A 15,802-nucleotide genomic window follows, 5' to 3' on the forward strand; every position below is an offset into this window, starting at 1 on the left:
TGTCTCTCAGCTGTAGTGGCCTAACTACACACTCTTCTTAGGGAGGTCATGGTGATTCAGTGGGACCACTTCCAGAGGAGCTTGAAAGCCCAGAGGAGGAAGATGAAAGAGGTGGAATTTACATATGTAGGCAGAAACGTGAGACTGATGGCTCTAACACTATTTAATCTATTGGAGAAACTTCAGATATTTGCAAGGGATTGAATTTCATCAGTTTCTTACACTGCAGTGATGTGATTTTTAAAAAAAATGTTCATTATTTTTTTTTAAAGCACTCAGCCAAGCTGTGAAAAGAGAAGAAAGTAAAGTACATGTTTGATTACTCATGTCATGGTAAAGTCCAACTCTGGGCATCACTAACTTGTGGTAAAAAGTTATTTACATAGAATACATAGAATACATAGAATAAACCAGGTTGGAAGAGACCTTCAAGATCATCGTGTCCAACCCATCAACCAATCCAACACCGCCCAAGCAACTAACCCATGGCACCAAGCACCCCATCAAGTCTTCTCCTGAAAACCTCCAATGATGGCGACTCCACCACCTCCCCAGGCAGCCCATTCCAATGGGCAATCACTCTTTCTGTATAGAACTTTTTTCTAACATCCAGCCTGAACCTCCCCTGGCGCAGCCTGAGACTGTGTCCTCTTGTTCTGGTACTGCTTGCCTGGGAGAAGAGACCAACATCCGTCTGTCTACAACCTCCCTTCAGGTAGTTGTAGAGAGTAATAAGGTCACCCCTGAGTCTCCTCTTCTGCAGGCTAAGGAACCCCAGCTCCCTCAGCCTCTCCTCGTAGGGCTTATGTTCCAAACCCCTCACCAACTTTGTTGCTCTTCTCTGGACTCATTCCAGCAAGTCAACATCCTTCCTAAACTGAGGGGCCCAGAACTGGACACAGTACTCGAGGTGCGGCCTAACCAGTGCAGTGTACAGGGGCAGAATGACCTCCCTGCTCCTGCTGGCCACACTGTTCCTGATGCAGGCCAGAATGCCATTGGCCCTCTTAGCTGCCTGGGCACACTGCAGGCTCATGTTCAGTCTACCGTCAACCAGCACCCCCAGGTACATATGCTGATTTAATTTGTGTGCACAGTTCCAATTCTTTATAAAACATCAAGCTGATGCTCAGCTGCCACAAGTGTCAGCTGCTCTCATGGTAGTTATGCTACTCGGGAAATGGCTGGCTCCGAAGAGCTGATCCCAGCATAGACAACAGAATTCTTTGCCTTGCTGTCCAAACTAATTACATATCCCCTGTGGAGAGGTAACAGGTAAAGTTTCCTGAGAGAGAATCTATAGTGTATCCAAAAAAAAAAAAGAGAAAAGGCATTGTGCAAACTGGGAGAATGTTTTGGGAATTGGTAGCACTATTACTGCTGTGAGCACCAACTAAATTACTGTGATTGTGGGGTCTCTCCAGGGAGGAGACACTAGTAGCTCTAGTTCCTTGGTGCAGAGTCTGGCTCCCCACCTCTTTATTTAGCACTGCAGCACATTGGTGTGTGGACTCCTTGTTCTTTAGCCTGACCAGTGTGTTAGGATTGCTGCCTTTGATGCTCCCCAGTGCCAGTGTACATCTCTCCAGAGACAAACCTTTCCAAAATGTAAATTATGGCTGGCTGGCAAAAGATAGCTTTTTATTGCAATGTGTTCTCTTCCATCTTTCTCTACTCTCATCTTCAGGCAGGAGCTGTGAGCCTTGCAGAGTTAACAGCCCTGCTATATCCTCTGCTTTCTCAGCAAAGTTAATTTAGTGCTTGACCTTAATTCTCAATACCTTTAGCAGTGATTGGAAAGACAAAAGCAAAGTTAAAAGTGCTTCATCAGTTAAAACATCAAGGCTTGTCCTAATATATCCAGAAACATGGTGGCTAGAGTAAGAGAAATTTAATTTAGTTTCTGTTTTCAATTATCTCCAAAGTCAAGGGCTTCTGGGTATTGTGGTACACAACCTGCAAGCTCCTTTATCACCTCCTCAGAGGCCTCAAAAGAATTAAGGCCCTTCTGTAATTATTAGTCACCAAACCATTTTTTTCCCTGTGCAACAGGAACATGCATTTTGGGCTGTAGGTCACATTGATTGGGAAAATGGTGACCTAGATACTGTCAAAGCTGTACATCAAAATAATATAATTAGCACACTTCTCCCTGTCATATCAACCTCTGCTATTGGGAGAGACAGGGACATGATTATCTTCCAGCTATTTGTTTGTCCCAGCATCCCATTTGTGAACTCCTGCTGGGTATTTGTTGTGTCACTTGCAAATTCTTGCAAGGATCTGGGCTCTGTGAATGGGCCCCAGAGCCACCACTGAGAGGCCAAGATGTGCTAGGAAACTGCATAGCTCTTTTCCATGGATGAAACTCATAAATTTCATTCAAGGTCTTTCTTCCCTGGAACTTGTGTGTGTATGCATACATTGTTTGTGCTATTTCAAAATTTGTTTATGTTACACTCTCTTTGGTTTGCCCTGTGACAGGCAAGGCAAGTGGAATTGCCTGGTAGAAAGCAATTAGAATTGGGACATATTGCTCCTGCCTTATTCAAATCTGTAGGTCTGTGTACAGAAAGATTCTAGAGCTCTCTCTGTCAGAGCCTGCAGAAGCACAGCCTTGCTGGGAAGCCTGTCTGGCTACATCGACGCTCCCTCATGGCCTCAGGGTCAGTCTTCTTTTGAGCTGAAATGAGGAGAGGTTGCCCAACAGTCTTGTTACAGTGGGATGATGGGAAGTGAGTAGGGTGCATAAGGAATTTTGCCATCTTCTTTGGAACAGGCAGAGCTAATATATAAGTATTAAATACAAATATAAATGTTAAATGTGAGGGCAATAGTTTAATAATAACTTCTCTTCCCTTGTGAATCACAGCTACCCTTTCATTTGCTGGATTTCATTGTACTTTCATTTACAACCCAGCCTTCCCATTCATGCCTGTGGCCATGTCCTCAGAAACTGAGTGTATTTCCATGAGCTCCTATATAGCCTCTGATAGCAGGGTGATTGATGCTGTAATGCACATAATTTCTGGAAGGTGCTTATACCAAGTTTGTAATAGGAAAACAGTAGTTAGCTAAGCGCATATAGGTTATGTAGCAAATTGGTTAAATCCTGCTGAGCTGTGGGGTGAGCCTTGTATAGAGATAGATCCCACTGTTGTATTGGGTGACATAGTGGCATCTGAGAGTGGGAGCTGGCCAGATGTAAAGTTAGCCTCGTCTCTTCCTTGCATGAGAGACTGGCATAACTTAATTGTGTTTCCTCAGTAGGACAACCAGCCTTGATTCAGATGCTTAATTAAAGATAATTTCCTAATCAGCCTGCCTGATCCTTGGGAATGCGAGCCACTGGTGCTTAGACTGTTTGAGATGGAGATAACATCCAAGGTAAATAACAGAAGTTGTTGGATTTGTTTGGTAATGATTTTCTGGTTTTTAAAGTTGCTTGTGCTATTCTATTTTTAGAAAGCATTTAGCTAAAAACGTTTCCTTTGTGGTAGCACACTTGCAGACTGTAGGTTTCAAGCTGATTCAACAGTTCAGTGCTGTTCATCATGCATGGTTTCTTGCACAGTACAGGCATGTAAACAGGCTTTTGATATGATCTTTCAGCGCGTTCTGTGGTCTGTCAATTCAGCATTCAGATACCAGTGCTGCTCATAAGAGCTGGGGCAATGACTCTTCCAAATTTGCAGAAGTATTAACAGAACTCTGACCAATTCTGTTCATTGGTCTAATTGCCTGACAACTCTGCTAAATCTGGACAGCTCTGTTAGTTATTTGGAATATTCAAACAAGATTTCCCTCCCCTCCTCCCCCTTTCCCCCCCCCCAGTTAATTGGTTTCTTTTTCTTTGCTTTCTATACCACATATTTTTCCAAAGATGAGATATAGTTCAAATAACACTCCTGTGGTTTTCCTCAGGATAAGACCAGAAGGGAAGGGAGCTGGGATTTTATGTTAATATTGGAAAAAAATTATTGAGGAACCATAGAAACTGTAAATTCAGAGGGGAAGCTACAGTAATAGTGAGGGTATTTCTGACACTCTTGTCTATTTCCTAGGGAGTGCTTCATTCCTAAGAGACAGGTAGCAGTATGTTTATTGATACCAAACAGCAATTTAATGTAGTTTGGTAGTAATTGTGACAGTGGCTTAACAGGATTTGCTGGCAGGGTACATTTGATTATTTACTACATAGAGAGGATAGGGTCAGCAAAACTGCCCGAGAGACACTGCAGTTGAATCATGCAGTTCAGAAAGAATCCCCTTGTGTTATCAACTCCTTCTCAGAGGGGAGTTGGTGTGACTGGATCCAGACTTAATCCCAGACTTGGCCAATGGTTTGTGTATAAAGGACTATATGTGCGCAATCAATCCTTTATATCGTTTAGTTAGGATTTCAAAGTTTAGCCTGCTATTAATCACTCACTGAGAATCTGTTGTGGCAAGGACTCTCTCAACCTCATTGAGTAACCTTGAGAGGTGTCCCTACTCAAGGGAAGATCTTGGCACACAGCTCACTGTTTGTGGAGTAAGAAAATTGACTTATGATCACACTTACATGCTGACTACAGATGTTAGTTTCTTTCAGATTTGGCTTGAGTTGGACATTGGCCAGCATTGTGGTTAGATAGGCACACTGTTCACATTAGTCCTTGGATATTGTGTTGTTATCTCTCTCCCCTGAATCTACATTGAGCTGGATATATCCGTCATGACATGACCAGGTGGATCCATTACAACCACCACTGGTAGTTATCGCTGGAGCAAGATTTTGGGAAGTAAAAATCAGACTGGGGAAGAGGGAGGCACATCACCACACTACCCCACCAAAACACAGTGAGATTATCAATGGATTACTTGTCCAGAAGGTCATACTCTAAAGTACTTTGTAAAGTGAAATTGTTTCACTAATTAAAGACACAAGTGTGAGGAAGCCACCATTTTTTCCTCAATATTTGTCAACCAAGGATCATAACTGTTAAATGAGAACGAAGTTTCATAGGTTTGTGATGCCATATCTTTATATACAGCTCTTTAAGATTTATGCTCTCCTTTTAAACTCAGTAACTCTCATTACAACCATGTTATTCAAACTTACATTCATTTATTGATGCTTATCAACACTGATTTTGTAACAGCCATAGTTAGAAAACACATTTATTTAACAGCTATATGTTTGCTGTACGTTCCTCAAAAGCTGTACATGAGGCAGAGGATGTTACAGCATGGGTTTGTAATATGTCACCATCAGGCTTAACATGCTTAGGTACATTTTTGGGGGGGTAGGTGTATGGATACCTTGAATCCTGTCAGAAGAGCTGATAAATACCTGTGAGGATTTAACATTCTTTAAAGAGGTTATTTCAAGGGAATAGAGTAGAAAGCTATTTTTATAGGCGTTGTACAACACTTGCTAGTTTATTATACCCTTTGTTTTAAAGCAACAGTCAAAGTACAACTATGGCATGATGGAAAATAGAGCTGTTCAAGAAATGCAAGCCAAAAGGAAAACTGTTAATGAGGAGAGCTCATTGCTTCAGTGGATTTAAGATCAGGCCTTGGACAGGAAAAGTGTGAGTTTGGGACTAATGATACATTTTTATCAGAGTACAATGTTCTATGACCGTGTTCTTCATTTATTGCATGTATGGAGGGCTTAATATTAAATACTGGGTTTGATGACATTTCACCTCCCACAGGATTTTAATTTAGCTGAGTGATACAGCAACGCACTGAAATCACAACACAGAAATTACACTTAGCAGAATACAGCAGCTGACTACACAGAAGAATCACAGCACAAACATGATTCTCATTACTGGTCTCTTATGCTTACTGTCACAATGCCTTGCACCCCCAGTTGCTGAGAAGGAATGTTAGCTAAAGCCAGCTCAAGCCTTTCTCTCTTCAAACTTTGTTATAATTGCTCAGCTTTGGTAAGGTGTTGAGTTAAGCCAATTATACATTCCCCTGTTCCAGTCTGGCTGACTTAGGAAGACATTCACACTCTCTCGCTTAGGTTTCGATTAACTCTTTCAGAACATACACAACCAGTTGATGAAGAAAGGTTGTGGGACTTGGGGACTTTTAGCCTAGAGAAGAGAAGACTGAGGGAAGTGGATCTTACCAATGCTTACAAGTACTAAAGCATGAGTGTCAGGAGGATGGGGCCAGTCTGTTTTCAGTGGTGTCCAGTGACAGGACAAGAGTTAACAGGCACAAACTTGAACATAGGAAGTTCTGTCTAAACATGAGGAGGAACTTCTTTACTTTGAGGGTGATGAAGCACTGTACCAGTTTGCCCATAGGGGTTGTGGAATCTCTATCTCAGGCATTAGGGCAGGTTTCCAATGACTCACTTCTGTACAGCCCGCTCTAGGCGAACCTTCTTTGGCAGGGGGCTTGAACTGGATGATCTGTAGAGGTCCCTTCCAACCCCTATCATTCTGTGATCCACACAACTGATAACAGCCATTTATCTAAAGCAAAAAATGTCTTCTGGTTTTTCGGTATTAAGTTCAGCTTTCTTTGCAACAGTGACCATCAGTGGATTTTGACTGAATTGGGTGGGACGTTGTTTGTGTAGTATTGCCTGACATGTTATCAGATGAAGACAGAGGAGTATTTTTTCATGCATCCAGCTATGGGAAATTTGGGAAAATAGCCCAAATGCTAATTTTTTTTTTCCCATTGTGAAGGTGTCTCATAGTGAAATATATGTACCTTCTACAAAGAAAAGTTCATTAATGGACACGTGAGTATTTTCCTTGTGTGTGAATCGCCAGTTTAAAATCTGAGATACAAAGCTATAGGACATTAAACAATGCATCCTCCTGGAAGTACACTTTCCATTGGAGTCAAATGTTCACTGATATAGAAACTTCAGCAGAATCTAGATTAGTCTCCTAGAGATGTTCTCCTTTTTAAAAGCAAGGAAATGAACAAACAAAGCAACACTTTTCATATTTGAAAAATGTACTGTTGCAGACAGGGCTGAACTTGAATAGACTTGGGGGCCATTAGGTCTTTATAAAGTTTTTTTTCCTCTTTTTATTTTAGTCAGCTCATATGTAATTTTGTTACTGTAGATTAAATACTCTCATAATAGAAACCATCATACAATTCAGCTTCAATACACAAAGGAGCCTGTTAGATTTCAGTGAGTGAAATGTAAGCGCCACAGATCAGGTACAGCTGAAACAATGTCTGGGTTTGTGTCTGTGTGCCCTTAGCTTATTTTATGTAACACCTACAAACATTGCCTTGTAGAAGGTGCAGTTGTGCTTTTGAACTGATGCATGCATATGTCTTCAGGTTCCTCTTTCTTTCCAAAGCAGAAAAGTAAGTGATGCTTGCAAGTCTTGTATTTATGCCTAGGGTTCATCAGTGGAATTATGTTTACTTTCCTGTAGCATGAATGTCTAGTCCCAAAGCAGATGATCATTGTCCAGTGCTGCCCTTTCAGCAACTGTCACCATGAAATGCTTAGGAATAATCATCTGCTGATGTATGCAGTGAACTGATGAGACTTGAGGCTGTGGAGACAGTCTTGGAATTCCTCTGTGAGCAGCCGTTGAAACTTGTGTCCCTTTGAGCTGCTCTTTTCTTACGGCTGGTGTGGATGTTGTCTCCATCATTAGCGTCGAACACCATTGTCATGCTGGACTCCATTCTGGACACAGCATATAGGCTACTTTGCCTGGTGGGATGAAATCTGGCTGCCTTGAGCTCTAGCTCATCATAGCTGGACACCTCAATGAAGGGACACCAGCGGAAAGCTCGCTTGAAGCCAGCTCGAAACCTAGGAGGAAAGGTAATTGGTGAAAGCCTCTGCTTGCAAGACCCAGCCACAGGTTTTCATTACAGAACACACACAGTGCTGACAGGACACTGACTTAACTCATTATCTTGCCCCTGATAGTGTCTGTGGTCAAGTCAGTGGGAGGTTGCTTGATTAAAGTCTAAGGAAGGTAAAAAATATAGCTGTCACAGCTCATTTCTGTCTCTAATTTTCTGTGTACTTTCCCTGCTTTTTAACATTGTTGTTTTCCTGGTGCTCAATTTTGCTTCCTTTGCACATACCTAACTAAAAAGACACAAACTTTCATAGCTCTGTCTTCACAGAAATTGTTTTGATGTGACCTATGATGAAACTTCATCACTTCTCAGCAAGAAAATTTGTAGCCTTCTTGTCTCTAAAATACCAAGGCAGCTTCCAGCTTCCAAAATCCTTTCTGTGCTTCCTTACCAGAGATGCTTAAATGGGAAAAATGAGGAAATGACTGATGCTTGTACAAATCATTTTCCAAATATTTTATAATTAAAGAAAATCCCAGAATCTTTAGACCTGAATGTGAGCAACATACCAGTGGCAATTTTGAGGCTCTAGTTGTTAGTACCTGCAGCAATCCCAGAGGCAGAGATTTACTCTAGAGACTGTTGCTACTTCCTGTGTGAAAGCATTTCAGGAATGGAAGTTATACTAGAAAAATAATTTTGGTGTATACTTACGGAAAGAACATCTTTGCAACTTGACATAAAACTTAGCTGACTTTCTCCCCTGTCTTGCTTCTCTTATTTTTGTTTCATTTTGTCTGTAAGCTTTTCCCCACACACACCTTTTTTTTTTTGAGAAATAGTTCCACTATGACAGTGATGACTACAGATAAAAATTGAGAGCAACCTTTCAGCAGAAGTTGACTGATCTGACAGAAAGAAATTTGTTGGGGCCTGCCTCTCTCTCTCTCTGCCTGCCTCTCTCTCTCTGCCTGCCTCTCTCTCTGTGCCTGCCTCTCTCTCTGTGCCTGCCTCTCTCTCTGTGCCTGCCTCCCTCTCTCTCTGTGCCTGCCTCTCTCTCTCTCTGTGCCTGCCTCTCTCTCTCTGTGCCTGCCTCTCTCTCTCTGTGCCTGCCTCTCTCTCTCTGTGCCTGCCTCTCTCTCTCTCTGCCTGCCTCTCTCTCTCTCTGCCTGCCTCTCTCTCTCTCTGCCTGCCTCTCTCTCTCTCTGCCTGCCTCTCTCTCTGTCTTTTTTTCCCTCTCAGCTTTTAATGTTTGCCACAGAGTTGTCTTACGGTGGTGAAGAAGGAGGTAGCTTGCTGCTCAGCATTCCTCTGTTTAGATGCAGTCCACAGTACAAAAAGATATTAAAAGAACCTCTGATGGAAATAGGCTTAGTGAAGGAAGATGTAAATGTTTGTAAATGGTATTATTTTTTGTCTCATTTTCTACCCTTTTTCTCATTCAGAACATGACTTTGCTTCATCTTGAAATCTTGATCTAGAAACATAAGTAATGTCCTAATTAGCCTGTAAGATGATACTAGGAACAAGTATTTCAACTCCATCTGATACTATACCCAGCAAAGGTGTCAATACTGTATCAGACTCTCAGTGATAGGCTGAATTTTCCTACTGCATGAAAAGTAACCAGGCATTCTGGCTTCTTAATTTCAATATGGAACTTAATTAGAAGAAAACTTTCATCAGTGTTTCATTCTTGCATTAAATTCTGAACAAGATGATCTTTAGTGTGCCTTAAAATGATTTTTTTGGGGGGGTTAATTTGTATTCTTTACTCCAGACATTTAATTTTGCAGAGTATGAATGCCAACATAAATCACATTAGAGATTATTTTTTTTTTATGAACAACATCTGCCATAATTTTATTTATTTATTTAAAGAAAAGGGCAACACTTTTGTGACAGCAGATTTTGTGACAGCAATTGAGAGAATGTGAGACCTGGTCCTTCCTCACCTTTGGTTTTGCAGATACCTTCTGTCTTTTTCACTGGGGACAGCCAGTGAAATCTGATTGGTGTTGAAATTCATGGGAAATTTACTATTTGAGTTAGCATTTCATTCTGACATATTAGAGCTTTATCTCTTCCTTACACAGCTGTAAATGTTCAAAAGGAACAGAAGGCAATGTGAGATCAGGCATTGCCTTAAAAGACTGAATATTAAGCACCACAAGCTACCCTCATCAAGGAGGCAGACTCCAGTGTTTTTACACCAATAAATCTCAACAGGTTTTGATCACTTCATTAACAATTAGACTTTTTTAGGCTGGTATTGCATGGTCCATAGTGAGGTCTTATAAATATTTAACAGATTTGGTATAAAGCTTGTCAGCAATTAAACTTCACAGTGGCTGCTCATTCAAAAGATGATGCTTGTTCAAATAATATTTAAGCTTATTAATTCAGCACTAATTCATACTGACTTTTCAAACTAATTCATTGTTCATAGCACTCTTTATCCAGTAATACTAGAAGAAACACTGAAAAATAGGGTGGCTAGGATGAAGTTTGTCTAGATCCTTGTCCTACAAGAATGAACATGAGTTCAGGCTGCAATCCAGTAGTTTAAAACTGCCAAATATCTGTAAAACATCACCAAACTCAACAAGTGCAGTGTCTCTGGAATTCAAAGCACAATGTTTTGCTATCAAGTACTGTATTGTATTGTAACTTATGACTGAGGAATGAGAATAGAAATATCTGTTTTCTTAGCCTGTTACAGACTTCAGAGCAGAAATCTAATGGAGAGGTATGAAATACGTAGTGAATCACTTTTTTGTGCTATATCCTTCCAGCACTGCAAAACAAATTTGTGGCTACAGTTAGATAAGGAACATACAGACTGCACTGTATGCTATTAATGACTATCTTTACTTCTTTATGCTAATGTTTGTAAGACAAAAAGTACTAAACTGCTATAGATTTTAAATTTTACTTATGGAAACCATAAGAGTTGGTTTTTTTCAAATTTCAATAGACTAAAATACTCACTGGAAGTCCTCATTTGGTTTGTTGAGATGTGTTTCAAGCAGAAACCTAAAGGAGGATCTTGTTTTCTTTCCCATTAACTGAGAAGTATTGAAGTGAAAATTCTGTCTTTTAAACCGTTTATGTTCTCGTTCATGTTCTGCATACCAATCGTTTAATAACCATCTCTTACCTCTTATTAAGACAGCAGTAGATAATGGGATTGTACATTGTGGAGCTCATGGCAAGCCAAAAGCTGGCCAGATAGATTTGCTGAATGTATTTCCACCGATTTAGCTGTTGATAAATCCCAGTAACTATGAAGTAAATGTGGTAGGGCAGCCAGCAGATGGCAAATGTCAGCACGACCACGATCATCATTTTTACCACCTGAAAGAAGGAGGTAATAATGCTGTTTTATAACATTTCGACATCCATTAGTAATTTTCTTGCGTTTCATTATTGTTAGTCAAAGCAAAGATGAATATGCTTTTGTATCATTTTCCTTTGAATCTGACCCACCTAAATTTAATTTTGTTGTTGTTGTTGGGTTGGTTTTACTGGGTCTGTTTGTTTGTTTGTGGGGTTTTTTTTGTGGGTTGGGTGGTGGTGGTGGTGTTGCTGGGGTTTTTTTGAGGTGGTGGTGTTGGGGTTTTGTTTTTGTGTTCTCTCTTGGCTGAAGATCCTCCTTTCCCTAAGGAAAATAACATTAATATCTTCTCTAACTTTATTTTTATTGATTCTTCCAAGTAATATATTTGCTTCCTTATACTTGACTATCTAAAAGATAACTTTTTGTCTCTGTAGACATAGTCACAGAATACAGTTACAGGGTGGATGTTTTTTTGTTTTTGCTTTTATTGACCCTGGTGTCTTTTTCTGTTGGGATCTGCAATTACAGTCCTTGTCCACAATTATTTGATGTGATTTGAGTAAACACTAGGACACTAGGTTGTAGGAAATGAGCAACTGCAGTATTCTGTTTAATTTCAGAGGCTAACAGTTCCCTTGGCTGGTGATCATTATTTGTTGTTTTCTGCTGGCATTGTAGCATAGTTTCCATAAAGCAGAAATGAAGAGAAGCTCTGTTTTGTTCTTGAAACACAGGAAGAAGAGCTGTGAGCCATGTAAAATTTTTTACTCCTGTCTTTCTCTCTTCAACTATGCCAAGTACCAGCCCAGCTACCATTTTCAACAGAGTATGTCACAACGTGTCCTGTTAACAGATGTACTTCTTGTGTGTAAAATGAAACCAGACGTGATGGATCTGTGCTGGGAGGTCTCTTGTCCATTTGTACTGTGAATACTGAGGAATATTAGAGATGGTTACCAGCAGTTCCTTTCATGTCTGTGTGCAGGCTGTTGTTACCTATTGTCTCTAGTTTTGCCAGGAGGAAATTTTAAAAACCAGAGCACTGAAATTTCCAATACTTGCATGTTTTAGGCTGGTAATTTTATAGTATTTCTGCAAATGTAATTAAATAATTTTGCATATAAATGCCATGATGCCATCTTTAGCTCTTATCACAGCTTCCTGTGGGAAGCTCGACCGACTGGACAGATGGACGGAGTCCAACAGGTTGGCATTCAACAAGTCCAAGTGCTGGGTGCTGCACTTTGGCCACGGCAACCCCATGCAGAGCTACAGGCTGGGGTCAGAGTGGCTGGAGAGCTGCCAAACAGAGAGGGACCTGGGGGTGCTGATTGACACCTGCCTAAACATGAGCCAGCAGTGTGCCCAGGTGGCCAAGAAGGCCAATGGCATCCTGGCCTGCATTAGGAATAGTGTGGCCAGCAGGAGCAGGGAGGTCATTGTGCCTCTGTACGCTGCATTGGTTAGGCCACACCTTGAGTACTGTGTCCAGTTCTGGGCCCCTCAGTTTAAGAAGGACATCGAGACACTTGAACGTGTCCAGAGAAGGGCAACAAGGCTGGGGAGAGGCCTTGAGCACAAGCCCTATGAGGAGAGGCTGAGGGAGCTAGGATTGTTTAGCCTGGAGAAGAGGAGGCTCAGGGGAGACCTCATTGCTCTCTACAACTACCTGAAAGGTGGTTGTAGCCAGGAAAGGGTTGATCTCTTCTCTCAAGCATGAGAACAAGGAGACACAGTCTCAAGCTGCGCCAGGGGAAGTTTAGGCTTGAGGTGAGGAGAAAGTTCTTCACAGAGAGAGTCATTCGCCATTGGAATGTGCTGCCCAGGGAGGTGGTGGAGTCACCATCCCTGGAGGTGTTCAAGAAGGGATTGGATATGGCACTTGGTGCTATGGTCTAGTCATGAGGTCTGTGGTGACAGGTTGGACTCGATGATCTTTGAGGTCTCTTCCAGCCTTAGTGATACTGTGATACCGTGAAACATAAAGCAGCCTTGCATTTAGTATCTGGCACCACTTTACAACCAGTTTCCTGCTGGCTTGGACTGTACTGTACAAGATTTTGTTTATGAGAATGCTTATTATTACTGATACATATATTTAAAGAAACCAAAGGGATGTCTGTCCACACACACAACAACGCTGTTAACATTCAGTTCTCCTAAAACACTTTTCATCAGTGAAACTGTGAATAATTGCAGAAGGGAGACCAGCATTGCTATAAGGGAAGGCAACACACCAGAGTGTCACTGTCACCTTTGGTAAGTGTACATCTCTATCTAGGCAGGTACAGAGGCATATGAGACTCTGTGCACTATGTGATTTGGAGGAGGGAATTCACTGTATATGAATAGACATGTCTGGACTAAATCATATCTGAAATGATGCCATAAAAATGTTGTCAAGTCACAGTCTATCATTAAATGACATATCTTTTTTTACTCTGTTACTTCGCTGGGGATTTACACAAATCAGCAAGTCTACCAATGATGTAAAAGTGGGAGGGGTGGCTGATACACCATCAGGCTGTGCAGCCATCCAATGAGATCTCATAGGCTGGAGAGCTGGGTGCAGGCAAACCTCATGAAGTTCAATAAGGACAAGTGCAGGGTCCTACATCTGGGGAGGAATAACAACAGACTCCAGTACAGGTTAGGGGTTCTAAAGAAAGACCTTGGTGTCCTAGTGGACAGCAAGTTCTCCATGGGCCAGCAATGTGCCCTTGTGGCCAAGAGGACCAGTGGTATTCTGGGGTGCATCAAGAAAAGTGTCCAGCAGGTCCAGGGAAGATCTCCCCCTGTACTCTGCCCCAGTGAGACCACACCTGGAATGCTGTGTCAAATTCAAAGGAGACAGAGACCTGCTGGAGAGAATTCAGTGGAGGACCATGGCAATGATTAGGGGACTTGAGCATCTCCCCTATGAAGAGAGACTGAGAGACCCCTGGGGCTGGTAATTCTTGAGAAGAAGAGACTGAGAAGGGATCTGATCAATGTCTATAAGTATCTGAGGGGTGGGTGTCAAGTGGATAGGGCCAATCTCATTTCAGTAGTGCACAGTGATAAGGCAAGGAACAATGGATACAAACTTGGACATAGAAGGTTTCTCCTCCAGATGAAGAGAAACTTACTTACAGTGGGGGTGAGAGAGTACATTCAAAACCTATCTGGATGCATTCCTGTGTAGACTACCCCAGGTGATCCTGCTTTTGGCAGGGGGGTTGGACTTGATCTCTGGAGATCCCTTCCAACATCTAATGTTCTGTGATTCTGTAATGCCTTGCACAGATTGTACAGGTGGAAAACTCTAACTCTGTAGTTTTAGCACAGTACTTAACCTCTCTGTTCATTGATTTATGGGTGCACTTTGCTTGTTGCTGTGTCTGTATAGCTGCCAGGAATGGTAAGTATTACTTCAACACTGTTCAGTACTTCTGTAATTTCAGGACACTTGAGATTCTAATTACTTGCCTTGATATTTAATTAGGAAGTATTGCAGTACCAGCTGTGCATGTGAAATTATTCCTAGAATTATTTATTATTGGACTGTCATAGGTACTAGATGGAATGACTTTTATATCCAAGTTTTCAAAGTGTAATCAAGCAAAGGCATATTTATAGCGAGCATTGCAGCTGTGCAGTGCTTGAGCACTGAACCAGTAGAGATTTCCAGTAGTTTAATATAGTTGATTACTTTTGTCATTTATGCCCCAGACCCTCTAGAAGTCACATTAACAGTGCAGGTAGCCAGTTTGGCCTACTAAATTGCATCAACAAGATTTTCAAAAGAGAGTTGCTTGTCTTTTTTCTAAACCCCAAATTCTTTCTGGCCATTTTTCTGTGCTACATTGAAGGACAAGGCAAGCAGTGCTTCAACAGCAAACCTAACGGTCTCCTAAAGTTAATAAACCCTCACAGGCTGTACCAATAACAGCTCTTCGATTTCGACTGCTGCACTCAAAAATTAACACAAAATGCATTAAGTTCTGGTTTAACCCAAATATGGTATTTCAGCTTTTCTTCAGGAAAAGAGAAATCCCAAAATAGGTATGTACACTATGACCCAAGTAAAATCCTTAGCTAAATTTTTTTTTTGTCACACATTGATTGTTTTTTTTTTACTCTGAAATGAAAAAATCCAGATCACCCCCAGAATATCCTGCAACTCTACTGTTTTAAAAGCCATGAAATCAGTGTAGAGTTGGCTTGTTGCTCTTTTTGTCTGGATATCCATGATTAGATATTAAGTCATTGTCATCCTGAAAGCAGATGTTTCTGCAGCAAATCATCCTGAAAGCAGAAGTTTCTGCAGCAAATAATTAAACAGACAAAAGCAAAAGATGATCTTAGGTGGAAATTAGTCTTTGATTTGTGAAGTAGTAAGTTACTGGAATGACAGACAATGAAGCATGCTATATTCTTAACCATTCAGGTGTGCAGCTGTTTTAATAAATAACAAAAATTACCTAAACATTCAAAGTATCATTTTTCTCTCAAGTCTCTATCAGTCTTAGTTTCACTGAAATGAATGGTAATATGCTGGTACCTCCCAGTTTAGGGGGAGACACACAATGGGCTTTCCTTAGTAATGGGTACAGTGTATTTCCTGGAACAAAAAAGTGCTAATCTTACCAGGAAAAAGGGTTGTTTAAGACAAGGTTA

The 15,802-nt window shown here is 41.2% G+C and overlaps 1 protein-coding gene across 2 annotated transcripts in view; it reads right to left on the minus strand.

Moving 5' to 3' along the window:
* Positions 1-7,491: 7,491 nt before the first annotated feature.
* The window catches only part of TACR3 (tachykinin receptor 3), a 43,954-nt gene continuing 35,643 nt past the window's right edge, over positions 7,492-15,802 (minus strand). For both annotated transcript variants that reach the window (XM_054180451.1, XM_009902244.2), the window contains 2 exons: positions 10,964-11,160; positions 7,492-7,807 (listed from right to left, as the gene is read on the minus strand). In XM_054180451.1, the coding sequence (XP_054036426.1) occupies positions 7,492-7,807; positions 10,964-11,160 (513 nt within the window). The remainder of the gene's footprint in view (positions 7,808-10,963; positions 11,161-15,802) is intronic.

Source organism: Dryobates pubescens, chromosome 1, assembly GCF_014839835.1.
Source record: "Dryobates pubescens isolate bDryPub1 chromosome 1, bDryPub1.pri, whole genome shotgun sequence".
Lineage (NCBI taxonomy): Eukaryota > Metazoa > Chordata > Aves > Piciformes > Picidae > Dryobates > Dryobates pubescens.